General features: G+C 41.8%; 1 protein-coding gene across 1 annotated transcript in view; it reads right to left on the minus strand.

The window, feature by feature from the left end:
• T265_07455 (hypothetical protein) overlaps positions 1-22530 on the minus strand; it is a gene marked incomplete at both ends in the record, with an annotated part of 33930 nt that continues 11400 nt past the window's right edge. Inside the window, 7 exons of the mRNA XM_009172984.1 lie at positions 1-305; positions 2427-2654; positions 4168-4364; positions 7353-7456; positions 8922-9045; positions 16456-16500; positions 20231-20333. Coding sequence (XP_009171248.1) covers positions 253-305; positions 2427-2654; positions 4168-4364; positions 7353-7456; positions 8922-9045; positions 16456-16500; positions 20231-20333 — 854 coding nt within the window. The remainder of the gene's footprint in view (positions 306-2426; positions 2655-4167; positions 4365-7352; positions 7457-8921; positions 9046-16455; positions 16501-20230; positions 20334-22530) is intronic.

Raw genomic sequence — 22530 nt, forward strand, 5'->3', positions numbered from 1 at the left:
CAAGAACTTGGTGGTATCAAAATGTTCGCAGGAAATACAAATCACGTCACACCAAAAGAAATTGGTGTGGACAACAATTATAGCGGGAAAGATATATACGCAGTACGTAACTAGAAACATTGTTTCACAAAACCAGGATATTTTTGAACTTGCAAATTTCAGTTCACCAGTCAGTGATTTTGAAGCAAGCATGATAAAAACGCAGATGAACACAAACAGGTTATCCATATCCATGAGCCAAACGCCTGAGAATTAGTCAGCAGAGACGACATGCATGAGTTTCTGGCAATTTATCATAACCGATTCTACCACGTTGAAATGAAGATAAAGACATAAGTGAGATATGTATAACAAAATCTGGAGGTCGTGAAAAATATGGACAATGCAGCATTGGCTTAGGATGTTTTGGTTAGGGAGAGGGTGGGCTATCCTCAGGCCAGTTACTTAGCGGAAATCAAGGGTTCATTGAAGCCACAAGGACAGAAAACTTAATATTAAGACGTAAAGTAGGGTGCATTGAACACATTTTTTTGCAAAACCGAGCACTTCGTGGGACGTTCCCGTACGGTTACCTTCTGACAATACATTTAATAAGCGGAGGTTATTCAAAATCCATCTAAAAATAATTACCCTACCCATGAAGACTACGACATGTTTAGAAAACGTTGCCTTAAAAGACGGGCTTAAACTGAAATGTCCTCCAGAGGACAGCGCGAGTTGGACCTTGAGATACGTAGCTTGATTCGTTCCACAATAGCCCCATTGCCATGAGAGGCATTTAAGCATCCTACATGAGACAGAACATCGTAGCGCGTTTCGCTTCCAATATTTATTAGAGCACTTACTCTGTGTTTTTACTTCCTTATATACAACCTGGAGGAACTTCCTCCGCATTTCCATTATTTCTAAAACACAAGTGCGTTAACTTTACTGCAGATTCATTGATGAAAAAACGTCCGCTTGATAACTCAGCACAAGATCAACCAAAAATGTCACCACTTTTAGGGTTTGCTTGCTGGGACTTTAGTGGTCTACTCCGGGTATCTAAAGATTGCTCCGGCGCCCTTTCCCAAATTAATATACGAAGCCATTTTAGTTCTGTCGGGCACCAACTGCATCCCGTAACTGTTTGCCCCTGTGTGGGCTTGACACACGTCTTTGCGTGTAGTTCGTGGATGTTACATGTAATTCGCGGCACAGGATAGGTAGTTTGGACAAAGTTTGGATTGTGTGACATTCCGTTGCTGGACGTAATGACTTGCAACTTGCGGAGAAAAAATTTGCATATACCAATGAGGCCTTCAATTCCAGACTTTTTTCCAGAATAAGGGAATATCAGACTGAAGAAATCCAGAGCATGGTCAATTTGACATGCATACCACAATGGTGATAAAGACTGGCTGTCAGTTTTTGACAGCGTACTAGCATAATAGTGTGAACAGAGGATTTGTAGATGCTTAAAGTCATCCTCAAGAACCATAAAAAAATCTTGGTTGCCATATTCCACTAGAGCAGCGTCCCTAGAAGACATTTAAATATTTATATTTGGACTGATTAGTCGAATTTCTGAAAACTTCGGTTCATACGGGAGACCTGTTAGTAGTCATTTGAACGTGTGCTGAATGTTGCTCCTGTATTGTTAGGAGAGACATATGGTGTTCTCACGAAAAGCATTGGTGCCAGATTGAATTCGGAGGGAAACAAATGAACGGATTTGTATGGACTTCAGATTCATTCGACACGCGTGAATTAAGTCGCTACGCTGATTTCATAAGCCAACATAAACGCCGCAACAAAAGACTGTCAGGTCTGGTAAAAAGACAGCCAGTCGCCGATGCAGTCGTCAACAAAGCGGGGTTCATAGGAAGCCCAGGCAAGTGGACTCCAGTGCCCACATATTTAAGTGTCAAGTGACCGAGTGAGAAAGTTAAAAACTCAATGGCGTTGGAGTGGCCACATGGATAAACCGTCTTTCGGGTGAGGTTGTACCGTGAAATGTTTACTTTAGTCAAAAACAGTCATAGGATTTTTGATGCAGTTAGTTGTTTAGAGCGGTATCCATCTCGTGAACTCTGCTTGAAATAAACATTTTCAGTCATTTTGCAAGCAGTTGCCGTGATTCACATGAGCGTTAGTTACTAAGGATTAGGAAAGTTCAGTTGTTTTGTTTAGATTGAGGAGTAAGAGGAACAATACTCCAAGACATTCTCATATGCATATGTAAGAGAAGAGTCCATCGTCTATTCAGGCGATAGAAATTAGGCCAAACAGGAAAACCCATTATGACAGGGCAGTCTTTGGTAGGAGTTGCACCTGATTTAACATACGAAATCTCCGATGGAACTCAATAAAATAAATATCATCGTTGTGTTATTCTCTAGAAATTAGAAATACACTGGATGACGACTTGACCAATATATACTTACCATAAAATGTAAGGAAAAACTGCGGCTTTGATCGCCACACCACTCCTATCAGGTAGACGGGAATTCCAGAAAGGACTATGACTAGACCAATACCCACTTCATTAGGCTTTGCAATCAATGGCACGATAAGCAAAAAGCAGCAGACGCAAATAAAGCTGATGGGAATGACTGCAGGAAGTCTAATCGGTCGTGCGAGATCGGGACGTTTGCGACGAAGCTGCAGCATGCCTAAAAGGTGACCAAGGAATGGATTGATTGGAGCGGACCTCTCATACAAAAAGTGCATGCTACAAATCTTTTTTTGCAGCCAAAACCGATAAAAAAACAGACAAAAACGAGACCATTTTTGTTGCAATCCACTCTTCTGGGATGGGTTATCATGGAATAGAGATAAGGTCTCTCTTAAGTTGGGTCCCAGATTTACCGAAGCTCTGTAAAACCTCACGGCATTTTTAGGTAATTTCCTTGATTTAAAAATATAAACTTTGATACCCTCATCCCTCAGCAAACGTTTTTAAAGCTTACGGAGGAGAAACTGAGCATCACAGGTGAACCGTGTGCCCTTCGTGATGGTAGGCGGATGAGGGATACCTCAGGTCCACTTGAACTGATAACCTTAAGTTTCATACGAATTTTAATGGTAAAGTCAAATTGAATGTTGACTAGTGTAGACTTTCTGTCTTTGGGAGATGTTACTGCAGCCAAGACTGGCGTGGTCCGTTTTGTTTATTATACCAACTGAGAAATGGACTTGAAAACTATCATCTCAAATTGGAGCCAACTTAATAGCAAGCATTGTTTGAGAGGATTAGATGGCGCAAAAGTTTTGGACTCCTGTGAGCCGAAAAATCTTTCTTTTAATTTCATACTTGGCCGGTCCATTTAGGGTAATGGTGATAAACCTATTTTGTTTCCGCAAGAATTCGCTAAAACTTTATACTTAGATTGCCAGTAAGGTCAGACTTCTGCGGAATGTACCTGAGTATCCGAAACTTACCGAGACCCTCAAACTCCGCTAGATGCTATCAGACAGCCCTGGATTGAGGTCAGACAGTGCCCTTCAAAATATAGAGCGAAGCGCTTGCATGCACTCGCTTGTTGGCAATAAGGTTGTTGTGTTCCTTGTCAGCAATTCCTTTTCGGGACTGTGCACTGGAGAGTGGACGACAGTCAGATATAGCATGGATACTATTGAGAGTTGTCAATTCTTTTGGGCAATAACTCGACCGATTTTAAAGTCCTTAAATGGCGGCTAGTGAAGAGTTTGCCAATTAAATCTGAGATGGAATGCTTAAGTACGAGCCTGTTCACGAAAACTCTAAAACAACTTGAAGACGAAGAAACCCGTTCGTCTACAGAGCTTTGGATTTTCCACGTTGTAATCAGTTCATTTTCGTACGCGTAGCCGTTCCATATTAAATTGAATATTCTTTATCAATGTGAACACAACAGCGGTGTTGTGTTTCAGTATTTTAACATCATTCTGTAAAAGAATAAAAACGGTTAGAATAGAGACCTAGTGCCAGCTTGTTACTAGCGCTCAATGTGCCCATATTCCCACAGGCTGTGACAGATAGTTTGTGCTAAATGCCTGAATTGAATTTATCGTGACATTTCTGAACTTCTACGACGCCGCGAATTATTCAAGAATGGAAGTTAAGACGAACAGACAGCCTGAACATACGAAAAACCTTTTGCAAAAACCGAATTATTGTTTATGTCTGCATCGCCATCAACTTACCCAGAATGCTCGCAGCAACAGACAGCCATTGTACAAAGGAGAGGTAGTTTATTAAAGCTGAGAGATCAGGCAAAATTAGCATAATTAAACTCAGGAACGATGTGAATAAAATCGCAGGGACGGGCGTCAACCGTTGCACGTGAATCATTGCCAATAACGGGGGTAATTGTCCTTCGCGAGCTGCCACAAAATTCAACCTGGAAAAAAGTAGGGAAGATGCTGATAAAACTCAGAGTAAGTTATGCACAGAAAATCTAGTGACATCCTCATTAGGTGAAGCTGGTGCAAAGCTCCGTTATTCATAAGTGCCATTTTCATGAAGAGTAATGAAGAGTAAGGAAAGACGACATCGCTTTAGAGGAGATTGTTTGGTAGCTCCGGAACACAACAAGTCACAGGAATAAGAGTAGCTGCACTTGAAACTTCACGGAGAAAAATACGAAGAATACATTAGCCACATTTAACGAGTAATTGCTCTAGAGAATGTTGCTTCTTGCTTAGGTGGCAGTGCCTGCAGTATAGTGTTGAGGGAATGCTTTTCCGATGCTTTCGAAAATATATCAAAGTGGAATGAATGTTTATAACCCATGACCACGTTTCTCCAATTATAACTCGCAAGATTCAAAGGACATGAAGGACGAAGCTTAGTAAGGGTTCGATGAACAAGCTGCAAAGCTACACAAAAAATACTGCTTCGCAAATTTCTTAGAGCCCTTCGGTTTTTCCATATAAAAAAACGGAAAACTTGGAGATTTTGCAAGTGATGCGACTCTGCAACCAAAGGAAAAGAAGAGAATTGGCGATATAGGAAACATCGGAAACTTTTGTCATAAGAAAGACACTTCAACCTGTGAAACGGACCAATAGTCGATTAAGCTGACCACTTGTGTGGTTGTACACTGAATTTGCCACAATCGACTCTCTTGGGCACAAGTACGCAAAGGATTTTGTTCCATCGTTTCAGGCCAAAATGTGCAGGACTGCACAGTAATGACGTCTTTTGTGAGTTTCAGCGCGTCAACAGGTGCTCGATGTCGAACGGTCCAGTAGCTATACTCAGCCAGTACTCAGCCATTCATCATAATGCATCGCCAGCTGCCTAGGATCTATCGGAAGTAAGTCGGACTTGATGTGCAAATATCCTTTTTTAGACCTCTAAACCTTTTTAACCCTTGAAGACTGAATTAACAGTGTCTGCAAACTGGACAAAGTTAATCGTACGTCACTTAACTAATCTTCACACCCACGAGATCACGCACAAAAGTAACGGTTCCATGCATATCGAGGCCAAATAATACACAACACGCAATTTAACCTCTTTCTTTCACACAATTCTGTCATTATTGTTAGATTCTAAATTGATTTACCTATGCGGACTATACATAAGCACTCTGTTGATAACATTCTCCTGACAGGTAAATTAACCGATAAAAGATAACTTTCTGATAACTAAATCCGTTCGGATACACGGTGGCAGTCCTAGTTAAATGTATCTGTAAGCGTCAGTTGCCAAAGGTGTATAGTTGGACGCTGGTGAACACCGTAAGATTAGGTAAACAAGTTGCCGGCTACACACACGGAATCATTAAACATCAACACCCCAACGAATGGGATTGGAACTTATACCAATGCAGAAGGGTGGGTCTATCCTTGAAATTTGCGGGCCACAAAAGCACCGAATATAGTGCAGGAGGCAACATTCCTTGCGGTGGAGTTCCGTGAGTTAGGTAGTTGTTAATGTAAAACACAGCAAATACGATTACCGAGGACTGATTGTACCAACTAAATGAATGATAAAACCCACTAAAAGAATGAAAAGAATTAGATCACGTCCGGTAAAGTATGTGAGTTGCAAGGAGACATGATTCACTCGTATTTTTCGGATTGCTCGGTGCCCAGCATCGGTGGCGAGAACCTTGGAATTGTTTCTGAGACGGACGCCCACCGAGTCAAATATGCGCAGTTTTAGAATCAACGGAATGTGCTTCAACCGTGGAAAGTAGTGTGATAGCCGAGTCCAAGTGAAGTTTCTGCCGCCTCCAAACATTTTGGCAGGTGAGCATCTCCCACGCTCTGTTAGGCGTGCAGCGAATTATCTTCAATTTGGTTTATGTACCAAGCGGGACAGCTGGAGCATTCCAGCATTTGAACGCAATCTGTCGATTCCTTGGAACACTGTCTTTGTCCTTCACTAAGTGCTGTCTACATGAAAGATCGTACGAATAGTTAAATAACGGCATCCTCTGAAAAAAACCTCAGAGGTACCAAGTATGTAAGATAAACGGACTGTTTTACTGGATATGAAAAGAGAGTGGTTCGTGCTTCTTGGTTGTGTGTAGTTTGTTCATCTCGATATTTATAGGTTTGTTCAATACACTTGGCTAGGAATCCTCTGTGATGTAGCCCGTAATAAACGTCTTCGGGATTTTCACCGTTTCTTTTCTAAATTTTTAACACAAGAAGGACTCCACCATGGTTACGGGTTTTGTGCGTTGCAGTATGATAACTCTGTCCACACATTTTTTACCAAGACCATACCGCGAACTTGGATAGCTTTGCTGCTGAAATGAGCCAATACAACAGTTATGCCGATCATTCCTGGCCCGGATGTTCCACCTTCAGGTGGTCTCCCACACACTTCTGAAGGACGGTTATGGTAGATTTGTCGTAAAATGGATCCTTTGAAATGTGTCTAAATCTGACACAACAATTTTAATGTTCCACTGGACACAAACAGCCAGTTCCCTTGGTCATCCATACCGCACCGGTTACTTTTTTCAACTTACCAATGTTCTTCTAGACCCAGTGTTCCGTATTTATGTAAATTAGAGGTAGGATCACGTAGAAGCGGTTTTGATAATGGTATTTGACAACTGCCCGCTGATTTTCTTGAGTCCTTCCACATAAAATTACACTCTGGTTAGTCGTGTATGAGTGAAGGTGCGAAGGTGACAGGTCAATACAGCTGACCTGGTGAGTATAGATTTAGCTCAACACGAAACAGTAGGATGACCGTACTAAAAACAGTTGTAAATCTACCAGTCCGGTATGCACAAGAGTGAATCCAGTTGGGATTTTGTGCCAGACGTTTGAACCACCAAAAGAATTATGGAAGCAGTTGATTATTAAACATATGCAGAGGAAAGTGGACAAAAATGAAACAGTGGCTGTCATGAATTACTGACCTGCCAGAAGTGAATAGAAGTCCGTTGACACCGCCAAAACAGGAGAGTGATACAAAAACGGGTATTATCCAAGAAAAGTAACCGTAGATACGATCTGCAAAGGTCTAAACAGAGGGCAGTAAAATGCGTTATTCTGTGGTTAAAAAGACATTCTGTGCAAAAAGTTAACAGGTTTTGGCACAGAATGAACGACAAAGTTTCGATCAAATTGGTTCATCGTATGAATGCCTTGGCTTGCTGACCTAACTGTTATTCCGTCTAAACTACGTACCAATCGTCGAGGCCTGGTGACGTATCGTCTTATGGCACAGAGACAGTTATTGGTCCGTCCAGCTATCAACCTCAACAAAGTAATTACAGAGTGGTCAAGTTAGCTGGAACTGCACATCAAATTAACCCTGGTATCAGCGATGACTCGACTGTAAAATGCAATGTCAGCTCATCTAGCAAAAATAGAGATCAGATCAGATAAGAGTGAAATTCGCAACAAAGATGGCCAGGAGGAAGGTCACTCATTTCGACTCACAAATTCCGTCCCAAAGGTGACGCTTCCTAATATGACATTATATACACCGGCTGCACTTAGCCCACTGACTTGACCAAAATGACCTGCAGCAAATCTGCGCTCATGAAGACACCGTACACAGGAATGAGGCAAAACTTCGAGATCACAGAATAAGTAAAACAACAGCCCAGTAGAATGAGGAGACATCTCGTTGAAAGCGAATTTATAGGCCTTAACAGCCTAAACCATTATTTATTCTGTTTGGTAACGTATTCGGTGAACGGAAATTAGCTTTCCGGGGACATAATCCCTCAGATATTTAATAGCATTAGGTTTTTTCATATATGCAAATGGTCATTGGTAATCTAGAAGGATCAGTATCAATATTTAATTTTCACATCTGTGTTCTACATAGTATTGAAAATTTATGAAGGCAAAACTAAACATAGGATTTTGTTCTAGAGTTGCCAGCTTCCACCTGATCACATATTCGGGTATTACTGGAAACCTAACCTGTGTCGTGTAAGTTACGCACCGGTGGATTATGCTGCCACCTACTCAAACAAACGGTCTGTTATATGCATCCAAGATAATGTAGTAAAAATAACTCATGATGGATGGTTAGATTAGAGCATGAATTCTCTGATTACGGTGTTTGGTGCTTGAGAGCAAATGGGACACATGCACAAGCCAGGGCATGGCAGAATAGATTGGTTGTTTCCAAACGGAAGTTAACTGTGTTGCCATGTCTAGTTATCCAAAACGTTTACTAAGCCGAAGACGAAAATGGTATGATGTAAAGTTTGCCGATGTGCCACTCAATTGAAGCAACACAGTACAAAGTGATTCTTCAGACAAAAGTCTGAACGACCGTGAGCAGTGAACAGTAAAGACCTGTCACACATTCGCAATGACAGTCTACACGCATAAGAGTGATGTCTGTATGGAAGAATGGGTCGAGCGACACAAATTCTGGTTAGATTTTGACAAATTTACAAAGTGGAACATGTTTTATGCACACGATAAAATAAATGGATAATAATGGAAATGGGTAGATGACTCACCACGGCCACGGCATTCGAGGCCAAGATTTCATACGGTCGAAGTAGAGTGAAATATGCTACATTTGACATCACGTATACCACTGTTACGATGGTCATGCTGATATAGATAGCGCGAGGTAGATTTCTAAATGGAACAGTACCGGTGGACAAGAAAAAGGATTGTTAACTTTGAATCACTTGAGAAGCGTTGCAAATTGCGCACTCGGATGCCAAAAACCAAAGCACGACACAGTACATATTGTTATAATTCGATGAATCATTAATTTTCAAGGCTCAGTTTTAGCCATGAAGCCAAGCTACGAAAACTGAAATAAGCTAAGTCGTAGTGCCTCAAGGTTCAGGCGTATTTTCAGCGTTTCAGAAGTGTTGGACTATTTTAAATTCTGATTGCTTGTGCGTGTTGACACATGGCTGTACTTGGCCCTCAAGAATTGTTCTATCTCTCTCAGCACACAAGCTAACTGTTCACACTTTTTGACGGAGTTCTCCCCCTGAGTAAAACAAGTAATTTTTACTTGACGGTCGGGTTTCAGTGGGGACTAAAAATGAAAAATAACAGTATGGTAGACAGGTACTCTGGCACTCAAATTAGGTGCTAAATAATGGGGACGGTAAGGGTAGTGAATTAGCTTTTGTGGCCTTACCTTATCGTTCAGCCTCCAAAGTCCTAGTAGACGTCGTAACTGGAAAGTTAGGTCGAGTCCCATTCCTAAACGCCGATGGCGTAACCGAATAATGTAGGTGGGGACATAGGCTTAGGCTGTTCAACACATGAGAGGGGGAACAAAGTGAACCGTCGCTGTACTGTTTCTTTTTGAAGAATAACTTCTTCACTTCAGGAACCAAAAGGTCTTCCTTATCTCTTGTCTTCCAGCAGTATGGATGCAACAGTCTCATGCTAATTACTAGTAAGTTTGATGGTTCTTGGATGAATTCCTCAGTCGCAACTACCCTGTTCCGAACCGAGTTATACACGTAATTTCACTGAAAAGTCACACGTTTTTCAAGCTTAATTAGACTTTTATGTTAAACCTTTTAAAATTCAAAACCCAGCGTATTGGAATGAGACATTTTAATCGGACTTTTCGGTTGCCGTGGGCAATTTTTAAAGTGCTTTTACAATCAGTTGAATACAGGTCAAGCAAGAAGTCGGATTATAACATCTATTCCCCTAAGCTGTGTTTTGAATTTAAGACTTCCCACATTATACTACGCATGGTGCTGCACATCCGAGTCGAGTTCGGCTCGAAGCTCCTTTATTAAACCTTGTTCAGGGGAATCGAGGTTTTTCTTTTCAGCTAATCTATGTTATGGATGATCATACTGCCTCAATCTAATAAGACAATGACAGTAACACAATAGCAAACACACATTGTAGGGGTTTTTGGCTTTTTAACAAAGCCGCGAGCACTAGAATCTGAACTGCAGTGATCTAGTCATGTAATCTCAAGCTAATCTGTGACCTCGATAACAGACTCAATATCAGACAGACCAGCCAACATCTAAAGGCGTCATGATTTGTAATCCAGCAGCAGGTCAGATTGCTGTTTGTGTCCACCACAAGTATGATCAAGTGTGCAAACTGACCGAAAACCCTCGTCGGCTAAATTCGAGCTCACGAGTAACGTCCGTTATCAATGGTTACGCACGCACACACAACCAGCATTTACACGAATGCTGCTGTAAGTATCAGTGAAATTCTCTTCTGGACCGTGCGTATCACTGCGTATCGCTGTTAAGCCAATCATCTGGGTGTGATGACCCAGCGATTCCAAAGCCTGAGCCATCTTGCATGAGATAGCTAGACTGATGCAAAGACCGATAAATACACTGAAAATGATTCGTAACTCGTAAAAGCTTCAGGCGACAGAATACCCGCCAACTTAAACACCAAACGTCAAGATCAAGGAAGGCATGGACAAGTCGAATTACGAAGCTATAGTGGAACTGCTCACAATATTATTGTTAAGTTTTGGTATTGCATTGTGGCCATGGTCCTCTCAGCACCTGTTAGTCTACGCGTTATCTCGTATGGAGGTGTGCAAATCCTGTGAACCAAGTGCATCAACCACTTCAGAGCTTGCCTAAATGAAGGCGGCTACCCTTAAATTTTGCAACAACCAATGAAATATATCCACAACTGTTGTTACACAAGAGGCGAAATCGAGTAAATTCATCCTTACTGGTTGATAGACCCTACACCCATAGCACACGTGGATTACGCCCCCTAAGGCTGAACTTATTAGTTTGTGGAAATATAAGACTTTTTAGCAATCTGCGTTACGCAGTTGTTTACTTATACTGAAAGGAAAGTGGCGTATCATGAAGAAGGGAGGTGGCTCATTGGTCATCCGCCCTGGTATGGAGTCAGCTTAACACAACCTCCTGTTCAAGTCTACTAACAAGCTACGCAGGATTCTTTCGGTTTTGCCACAACTATTTCTGGGTTAGAAACAATATGTTGCTGCTGCGTCATCACATATTCGTCACAAAAAGACGAGTACTTCCTAGCATTTTTGGTCTGATGTCTGCGACATCAGCCGTTGTTGGTTGGATTCACACGCAATAGAGCTGACTGGAATCTACTGACCACCTCTAAATAACCTTACTCACTATGGCTCTTTAACGTGACAGCAAAAAAGTACCACAGGGTGGTGTTCTAACCTAGCAGACGTGGTGAGAAGGACGCTGGTGTGAGTGCACATGTGCAGAATCGCTCAATGGAAATGTTAGAGGTGATGACGTAATTATATCATGTACTCTTAGCTTTGATGGGGATATAAGGAGCCATCCAAAGGTTAACGAGAATAACAAATGTGCTTTCTTGACATTACATACTACTCATGAACATGTTTTTGTTAGCCTGTGATTTACGTTGCGCCAAGCAACTTCAAACCGCAACAACCAGAAAATTGCCACGTAAAACCAACCTAATGAATTTAGGCCTAGCAGCTAAGTGGATATTGAGTCATAATGGGAGACACTATCGACGATTGACCAGTTAATGCACCAATGGGCACTCCACCGTGCTCCTTGCGTTGCATGCGGTAAATAACTGATTGAACTCAGTGAAACTCAACAAAATAGGTTCGCTCAAACACTACATATTGAACATTTGTCTTTCGGGGTCTCGACGGGGTGTAATGAGAAGAAACTTTGCCCGGGAGGTTGAAATCTTTAGGTGACTTGTATGACTGCGCATCTGGTTAAACTTTCCCACAAACATTGGTTTGGGTGGTTAACCAAGTTGGATGTTTAAACCACATGGTGATGGCGTAATAACACTCGACACTTTTGTTCGGCTGATAAAGCAATGTAGTCTAGTTATAAATCTTACCTCATAAACGGACAGATAGGCACAAATAATCCATAAATAGAACACTAACTAACGCACCACAACAGGGACATTAGGGTTATCCTAAAATTTGTGTTGATGGTGTCAAAACGAAATTCAATTTTGGCGTAAGCAGAGAAGACAAACGTACGGCGATCAACTTCCTCTTGTGAGACTCCTTCACAGACGCTGTCAGACAACCCCCACAGAGGTGACTATCAGTGAGTCTTCATTCAAGCAAGGATCCTTCCGCTCAGTAACTCAGAACACCATTGACATCTACATATACTGTCGCTGCGGCCTGTGAATCGCCGAATGCGCGCAGCCAGAATTGAATGGAGAATGATGTGGTAGTCAACTCAGTCAATATGCGTGCATCTCAAATTCATGTTTTTGATGAACAACACACATTCTTTTTAGGGACGTCCAATGTGAGAGCAAGAGCAGCTTGTTTTACTGATTTCTTCAGGGTGGAAATCTTTAAAACCAGCCAGGGAGACTGAGCGTCGAAGCTAGATTGGTTTTGAGAGATCTAATGCTCTTAGCGCCGGCTGATGCGCAGACGTTGCGGAAAAGACCATTACCAGACGAATGTGGCTGTCAGTCCTATCTAATGGGCCTAGAAGGAAAGCGTTAATAATTGGGCCAGGAGGGGAAGAAAAATTATGTGAAAAGAAAAGAACCGAGGTGCTCTGCATCCTCACCTTCCACTCCAGTCATTTATCTCGTCATGCATAAATGTGACTGAATATCTCTGAAGTGCCTGCAAGGAGTGTTTATCACAGCTCTCATTAGCAAATCTATATCTTTTCATATCACTCACAAGGATAAGCTCCAGCTCATCTCGCTTTGATATACCATCTAAGATATGGTACTCTGTGCTTCCGTAGTTGGTCACAGTGCGGTATTCTCCGCTTCCCTCAACCTATCATATTGTAGTAATCACGAATAGAATATGCGTAAGCCTTCCTCAACCGTTCGAGTATTCCGATCAAACTTGTTTTTGCAGTCAAGACCACCATCTCATTGGTATACCGAAGGCCACCCTTGGATTTCACTTTTTTAAGATGATATCAGCGGCGTGCAAATCCTTTGAATCTTGCTACCCACATAGTTCACGAATCGCCTCCCGGGGACTCGCCAAGCTGGCTAGCCCGCTTTCCTTTTTCTCTTTGTCAGAACCTCGACGCACTAGGCTTACATTTGAACCTTACGTTCACAGAACTGAAACACTGTGGCATCAACAGGATGGCGAATGTACAGATGCGCGGAGGCTTATGGCTCCAGAACTGGCCTTCACGACAAAGAAATGGAGAAACCCCAGCCAAAATGCCATCTACATGTTTATTTTACTTTGACTTCTGACAGACAAAACAACCTATGCAGAGGTTGTAGATTTGATTCAACAACCGATTCCCATTCTAACTGATGAAATCTGTCTTGATAACGACAGTTGCAAGGCAACAAAAAAGGATATAAATAGGCCGTGGTAAAACGGACGAACCCAGCTATCGGACCTCACATGTGTGTACCAGATGCCAGTAGAATCGGTTAACTCTGAAGTATTTTGCTTCAAAGCAACAAACAAATGAAAGTCACTAAAATATGGCTGGACTCACATGCCTCAGAAGACTTTGAAAGCCCATCCAGTGTTAACCGTGGCAGAAGTTACGCAAGTGGCTCTGAACTACACAGTGAAGAACTAGACGTTTCTCAAAGAAACGAACATATTTTCTTTCATTCTGAAAAATGACATCCCGCCACTTGTGCTACTCACTGACTGTCAAGCTGTACGGATCAAAACTTAGTTTGGTTGGATGCACTCATTCATGGAAGCCACAACAGTTTTTAAGGACAAATATCCGATCATTACTTGGAATAGAGTGCGACAGCTGGTGGACTCTAACCTATAACATTAGTCAACAATACTGGTGAAAAGACAATGAGGATAGGGCTTGAAGGTTGTGTGGGTCGACTGAACACTTCTGTGAGGTACGTGATGTTCGCTATTATTACTTTTTATTTCTGGCAAGTTATTCGGGGAAATAATCCTGGATAATCGCATAAAATTCCTAATATTTCTCCCTAAATGGCAGAAAGGTACCATATCCGGCATATTTCTTTTTCAAGCGGCCAATTAGAACGATTTCTTTTCTTCATTTGCTTACTTTCGCATAAAAATTAATTCCTCTACCTGTTCTCTATCACGGCAGCCTGGTAAAGAATGATAATAAATGGCATTATATATACTGAGATAGTGAGTTACTGTGGGGGTTTGCATGATGCTAAAAAGACCTGCGATCAGACCAACCGAAGACCACGTGACGTAGTGTATACAGGCGCTCCCTCGGGTTCCCCTTGTCTGGCTCTATGATGCCTTGACGAAAATGGCCACTAGCAAAAAGGTTTACGTAGTGAATTGACGAGCTTAGTTAGCTTATTAGTATCAGCAACCAATCCGCGAAGACCATAAAAATACAGTATTCCAATTATTTAGGACTTCGGAAAAGCCTAAAGTAAAGGCATTCATATCAAACAGGAGCGGTTTTAATAAAAAGCAAGTATATTTAGGATTGATCATCACGGGTTAATAGCACGTATTTTATCAGGACTTCTTTCGCACACAATGGATTCTATTGGATTCTGTTTCAGCTTGTGGCTGCCAGGTCAGTGACACTGTTCTCATTCCAAAATGAGAAATTTCTTTGCTCTTTCGGGTTACGTTCGCGGGATTTCCTGTGCACCTTTGCGCATTTTCCCAACAGTAGTCATTTTCTCTTATGCAAGTTCCTAGACAGACTGAAACCGGTGAAATGTTGATCAGCAGTGAGACAGTCCAGTCATCAACCGTAGTACCAAGTGCTATGAAAACGTAAGGTAACCGCGTTTGCTCTTTTTCCATAAGCAATGAAATAAAAAACATACTATTCACGTATTTAGATTGGGCATCCAGATTTTTATGCGAAATTCATAAAATTGGTCATAGGACAACGTAAATTCGAGGGCACAGATTATTCGCAAAAAACCGAACGGAAGTCAGGGGGAAAATATCACATTAGTTAGCCGTGAAGAATTCGGATGTGACGCGAATAGGTGAACTAAACGTGTATTCGTATCATCAGAGCGAGGATTATATTTTGATCAGGATAAATCAATTTCTTGGCACCAATCGGTCGAACATGTGTGAATCAAAACCGTCACTCGGCAAAAAATGGGCAAAGTGACGTGCCTCGTAAAGCTCATGTGCATATAGCAATCCGATGAATGTTGTCAATTCATGCGCTGATGCCCTTAATATCATTAGTACTGTATCACAGTCCGCAAAATTTTGTCATCATTGAGCAATTTTTATGTGTTTAGCAAAGTGCGGAGTATTCAGTTGGTGTGTTTTTCAACCCAGGAGGGTCTCTAAAATTCCGACTGATCATTTTGATTGGCCCTTTCATCCAAACTTATCCAAATTCTAGGTTAACCAGACTCTCATGGGTCTCTAAAATTCCGACTGATCATTTTGATTGGCCCTTTCATCCAAACTTATCCAAATTCTAGGTTAACCAGACACTCATTTTGTATTTCAGACCATTTCAGTTGTAGCTTGTACATCAGTACACGCGTTGATCCGCTGAGGATGTTTGTGCGGAACTAGCCCGTGGGCTAGACAGTTCATAATAAAATATGCGCACATGCAATTGTCTTCAGACTGAACGCATTCTTCTCATCTGTTCCCACCAACCCACTATTATGATCCATCCACACCGTCCATCGATACGCACGCCTCTGTAGGGCGAACGGAACCGGGGACTGGTCATGTGAGGGCAAGTTCGAGACAAATCGGCTGTAATCTGGGTTTGGAAATTCAACCACTCAGCTTCATATTGGATCGATGATTTCCGTTCGCTTCGCCTCAAGGACAATTTGGAAATTTCATAACACAAAGATGAAGCCGCTCCACATGACGAAAACGACTGAGATGAAACTTGAAGCTTAAAGCTAGCTTTTGTGAAGTCATGAATAAACAAGACAGGGAACACCGAAGCAACATGACCCCGTGGAAAGATTAATGATATTAATGTCATAATGGACGCTCCTTAGGACACGATGTAAGACAACACTGTACATACGCCTACCCACAACACCCCTCTGGCTGGACACAAACAAATTCATCACATTTTCCAAAACAGTCTTCTCGGATTGACTCACTTCGATGGGTCTTGCAGTTCTTCTGTGATCATATTTAAAAAGTTCCTACAAACGTCAATGAACAGGTGATTAGCGGAGTACACCATTCATCAATCCCACGTTTTATAAGACTCCTCACCAGAAGTGCAATGTCGGTTTTTTCAAACCAAAGATGAATTAGATCTAGTGTTATCCCTGGCTTTATAATGCACTTTTGGCAAACTTTTCAAGACACACTCCGATCGCATTTAACCGCGACAGCAGCATAGTGTTAGTATCAATGAAGGCAATTCAAATAAGAAGGCCGGAAAGGAATGGAGACATCCCTTGCTTTCACCGTGAAGACGAATAAACGAATATATTTTCCACTTTATGTGATGCTAAGAAGCCTCACTCAGTAGCACTAATGCGCTTCGCATTGTCGCATATGTCCCAGACGCTGTTGTCACCGGAGATTATCAAGCATGATGGCTCCTTGACAAGCTAAGCGTCAAATAAGAAAATAAAACTGGTGTGTCCAAAGTTATCTAATAAGTCTCAGTAAACGACGCGAATCGAAAGTCATCTAACAATGAAACGGTCCTCCTTCAGAATAGGCACAATCCTTAGCCACAACCCTAGCCAAAAAAAATTTGCAGTACTGCTACAACGCAATATATTAGTAAAGGGTCTTATTTTGGTCTTTGAAGATGGAACGGATATCGCATAAAACTCCTGTTATATTTTCACACGAACACTTGCTTCCTTGGTTTGTTAAAAAGAAGGCAGAGCGCTGCATCTTGTACTACACGAAACTGAAATGGTTGTAAGACGGTCATTACTGCTTAAAACACAAGATCAGTCGCACTGGTCCATGGGGCACTATTTATTATTTTCCAGATTTTATGCAGTAAATGAAGAAATGCTTCAGCAATCAATGAATACAGCTACACCAAATCCGGAAAAGAGAATTTCAAGAGTGACGAGCAATGACTTGATTACAAGCAAAATGTAGAGAATAAAAACTGAGGAAATTTCCGACTCGTGGGAGAATGCTTCCATAGAGTATGTTCCTGCCATCCTAACTTTAAGCTAAATATAGCTAAGCTTCGAAAAATTCAACCATGATTCAGTGAATGCATCTTGATGGTAACCCCGTAGTGCGATGGAGAAAAAGCCTCGTTTCTCAACTGGAAAATTTCATTCTACTGGACATGATCACTGTGTTTCTATGAGTATAGAAACCGACTTCTTGGCGCCGCCCTGAGTTCAGCATTACCGTTCCGCATTTGCCGCATGTGATTGGTTCCGCTCCCGACTGGTTATTTGCTAGCGACCGTTTTTGACTCGCAGCATCCCCATTGTTTATCCGAATTGCCTGCTGACTGCATGACATCAGTTTGTTGCCACTGTGGGACACTTGAGACGGCTGTACGGTAGGATTTGAACCCGATTTGGACAGCTATCAGTTGATTGTCTTACCTTGTACCTAGTTGCACGCTCCATATCGTCTCTTCGCCCTACAGGCCGTACCCCAACGATGTTGGATTAGCATACTTTTTGCTGAATTGCGAGGACATGATGGAAAGCCAACTTTCAGAAGTGTTGTTGTTACGGTGTGATCGTAATCGTGTTTCGTACCCGGGAAAGGTCAACCGTCTTGCATTGCGGGTCTCCACAAGTGTCCAGTTTTCAAAAAGGGAGTAAGAAAGCCGTGTGAAAACCATCGTGGTATCACCTTGGTATATGTCTTATCTAAGGTGCTCTATGGCATTATTTTGAGCAAGTTGATGGATTATCGGTAGAGACAGATTCGTTAGAATCAAGCTGAGTTTCGCCCTGGTCGAGGTTGCATCGACCATATCTTTACTTTGGGACAAATTTTTGAACAGCGCCCCTCCTTCAAAAGCTGTTTTTTGTATTCGAAAGCTGGTTTTGATTCTGTTGATCGTCAGCAACTTTGGCAGTTTCTGGCGATCAAAGATGTCCCTTCAAAATTTCTCTCCTCTATGTATGCGAAATTCTGCGTGCGGGTACGAGTATACGGGAAGTTCTTGTCTGAGTTCACCAGGTCTAAGGTGTAAGACTGTCCTCTTTCCCTTTCCTCTTCATTTTTGTTATTGGTATGCTGTCTGAAATTTCTCTGCCTGTCTCTGAAACCTCGGGAGTCGAAATGCTCCAGGAACGTTTCCTCACAGACATTGAGTATGCGGACGATATTGCTCTCCTTGGTTCAGATCCTTCCCAAAAGTAAACGATTTTAAATGACCTAAATAACTCTGCCGCACGGTTTGGTATGCGCTCCAAAGTGTAACGTGCTGTTACAATACTGGGTGGGATCAAACCCAAACCTCACGCTTGCAAACGAACCAATCGATGTGGTAGATTTGTTTACCTGGGCAGCTGTATAGGTTCCGGTGAAGTGGCTGCAGATGAGATTATTTCTCGAATCGGAAAGGCCAGGGCAGCTTTTGCCAACCTCCGACACCTATGGCGCCGAAGTTGTCAGTTTGCCTGTCAAGGGAATAGTCTACACAGTTGCTTTATGGATCAGAAACGTGACCTCCACGCAGTGTACATTCGAGAGATGTCAGTATTGACCATCAGTGTCTCCGAAGCATTGGTCTGGTCTGGTGGGAACATCGGATTAACAATGCTGATGTATGCCAGATGGTCTTAGGAAGAATGTACTCTCCGGCGATAGATGAAGTACTCACGATTCACAGATTATGCTGTACTCTGTATGTCAGAAGACCGACCGCCTTGCAGAGCTCTTTTCACCCAACTCTTTGCTGAGTGGAAGCAACCCACAGTTAGAGAGTGTACAACCAGGCAACGGATCACGAAAACACTAAGCAGTCAGCTTAGTCGCCTCCCTGGATGGGGACTCCGGGACTCAAATCACCAGCTGTTAAACATTGGCAGAAATGGCCCAGTCGCGCAGTCAGTGGTGCTTGTGCGTCAGAGCTATCGCCTTCAGTGCGTAGCTACCAGATTTCCGAACAAACTGCACGCCTTCGCCTTCAAGGCTTGGTTTTGAATTGGAATGAGTCCAGCTAAGGCATGGAAACCAGTTCGGCTCCCATTTCATGCATTGCACAGTTCATCGCTTCTAGATCACTAAACAACGTAGAGTAAAATGTGAAAACGCAGATGCCGTATCACTCTTGAGTCTTTTATATGTTCTTCAGAGACACAGCGTGAGTCATTTTTAGAGGGGTATAAGGTCCAAGGGGGAATCGCATGCTTTTATGATTTGACATAGAGTACGGACGTTGAAAGGTCTTATGTAGGGGTCATGTCTTGGATTTAGTACTGTTATTTTATTTATACTTATTGGGCAGTGCGTTGGGTGAGAAATATCGGTCAGGTAAGTGGCAATCAAAGGATCCAGTGACGTTTGTTTGTGGGGTTGGGAAGAACTGGGAGGGATATCCGTGAACAAGCTATACCTCCCTCTTGCCCAGGCCAAGGGATGAAGTGTAGGTGAGCACTTGACCAAATAAAGGGACAAACAAACCACTGCTGATGCTGATGCAAGACTGATAACTCCGCGCACAACGGACGCGTTTGGATCTGTATCGGGCTCTTGGTAGGTTTTAATTTTATTCCAGCCATATATATAGATCATAAAAAGGTGGTTTATCTCGTTCTAAGTCACCTAAGTACATCTTATAGGGATGAAGCTTACTTCGAATTCGACTTAGGATGTTCTCAAGAGTTTAGAAATCCAGGTGTACAAAGTTCACATGATATGATAATACAGTGTAGTTTACAAATATATTACAAAAATAGGAGGAAACTAGTATGGTCTTACCAGCCAGCATACGAAAACAATCCCGAGTAAAGTGCCAATGCAATGTCAGTAGCAGTAAGCGTTTTCTGTGTGATGAACGCATCCTCGAAATTCTCGGTGTGTCCTAAAGAAGCGTTAAATAAAAACAAGGTTAACATAATGGCTAAAGTGCCTTTTGTACTTTACCATGTATGTAGGATATGGGAGATCAAGTTAGTCGTGAGACGTTTATCTCAGCTTTCAAAAACAAACAAAAACTAATGGTAGACTTTCTAAGAACATTCTACGCAAAACTTCTGCTCATACCTTCTAAAGCAATGTTGAATTGTTGCACATCAGTGTCACTCTATTACAAACCCAAGGGAATTCTTTTGAGTGAACATTATTTTGATAGACACATTGCTATCTTTACAAACTCCCCAAATGTTCATGGATATTTGTTCAAAACTATTTCCTATAACCTGAAATATGAGGTAGGCCTAGCGGAGCCTTCATGAGATGCTACATTGCGGTAACAAATAATGCAAATCGTTTTCCAATATTTCTGATCACTTTGTAGAATCTTTTGTGATACCTGGACGTGTGCAACATGCAATGCTGACTATGAGATAACCTCCTGGAAGTTGAGGATCTGAAAATATCTTCTTAACTCCAGATGGTGAACTTCTGAAGCTCTTCCATCAAAACTTAATTGAGCAATCATGTGATGTTATAATAAACTGAACTAGTAAACGTAGCTGAAGAAATATGGACCTGTTGAATGGTTTCGACTGTTCGTCTTACCATAAACAGAGCTTTTCTCGGACGCCTGAATGACCTGGAAGCCGATGGATACCTTTTCTACTAATTCAGTAGTGCGTAAATTTTTCTACGTATGCAGCTCATCCGTACAAAGGCCTGACTGCCTATTGCCTGTGTAGATGCAGTAAATCTTTAAATGATATTTTACTTGAGTGGGTAAAATGCTTTGGCTGCTCACATCTCCGTGACAAACTCCGTGAAGTACTATGCCATAGTTTTCAGCTGAAAGCTTATTGGTGAGCAAACGTCGAGTGACGTAAAAACCAAGTAAGGATATTTCAGGCATCATAAACTGGTGGTCTTTACTATAGTGTCCTCTTAGTAAGCCAAAAGTGATCAGTGCGTATTAAGTTGGCAGTTTTTGATAGCTTTTTAAAACATTCGGAACTTTAACGCATTGAACATCACGAAAATACGGATAAAAGCGAAAATCGAATAATCTTTCTCTGAACGAACCTAAAGGTTCAACACCACAACGCGGTTTTGTATGATATTCCAGATTTATTTTACTGTATCTCACTGCGTGTATATCACAGTATCTAACAAAAAATATCTTTTAAACGCCTCCAGCTGAAGGCTCGCTCTGTGGTTTACCATGATAGTACCCAAGAAACAAAACGCCATTTCTGTTCACACAGACCAGGCTTCCAATTGTGAAAAGCAATGGCATCAGCTAATTCCGGAACTCTACTGTTCCAGGGCACACCAGTAGATTCAATCATTGTTTCAATGCTATGCTGTGCGACACTAATAAGGCCCCATAAACCATTTGTCCACTTTCCTTCTCCTAGATGAAAAAGACACTCAGGCCCTCCGTTATTATTTCTGTGCACATAAAGATAGCGGTATCACAAAACCCTGATTCATCTAGTTGTGGATTAAGTGATAAATGATATGCTCACCCATACATAATAACACGATTCCAGTTACTATTATGATTGAAAGAGCCAACAGCTTGGAAACTGTAAACAGATCCTGGATATTTGCAGCCCAACGGACTTTCATGATGTTCACGAAAGTCAGGATACCTGTATAGGAGAAAAGAAGAGTCCTCATATAGTGGGTGCTTCCCCATCTAATCGTAGGATTAGTAGGACATAATTGCGCATACAGTATTGCGGTAACAAATAATGCAAATCGTTTTCCAATATTTCTGATCACTTTGTAGAATCTTTTGTGATACCTGTACGTGTGCAACATGAAATGCTGACTATGAGATAACCTCCTGGAAGTTGAGGATCTGAAAATATCTTCTTAACTCCAGATGGTGAACTTCTGAAGCTCTTCCATCAAAACTTAATTGAGCAATCATGTGATGTTATAATAAACTGAACTAGTAAACGTAGCTGAAGAAATATGGACCTGTTGAATGGTTTCGACTGTTCGTCTTACCATAAACAGAGCTTTTCTCGGACGCCTGAATAACCTGGAAGCCGATGGATACCTTTTCTACCAATTCAGTAGTGCGTAAATTTTTCAACGTATGCGGCTCATCCGTACAAAGGCCTGACTGCCTATTG

This window comes from Opisthorchis viverrini (genome assembly GCF_000715545.1).
Source record: "Opisthorchis viverrini unplaced genomic scaffold opera_v5_179, whole genome shotgun sequence".
Taxonomy (NCBI): domain Eukaryota; kingdom Metazoa; phylum Platyhelminthes; class Trematoda; order Opisthorchiida; family Opisthorchiidae; genus Opisthorchis; species Opisthorchis viverrini.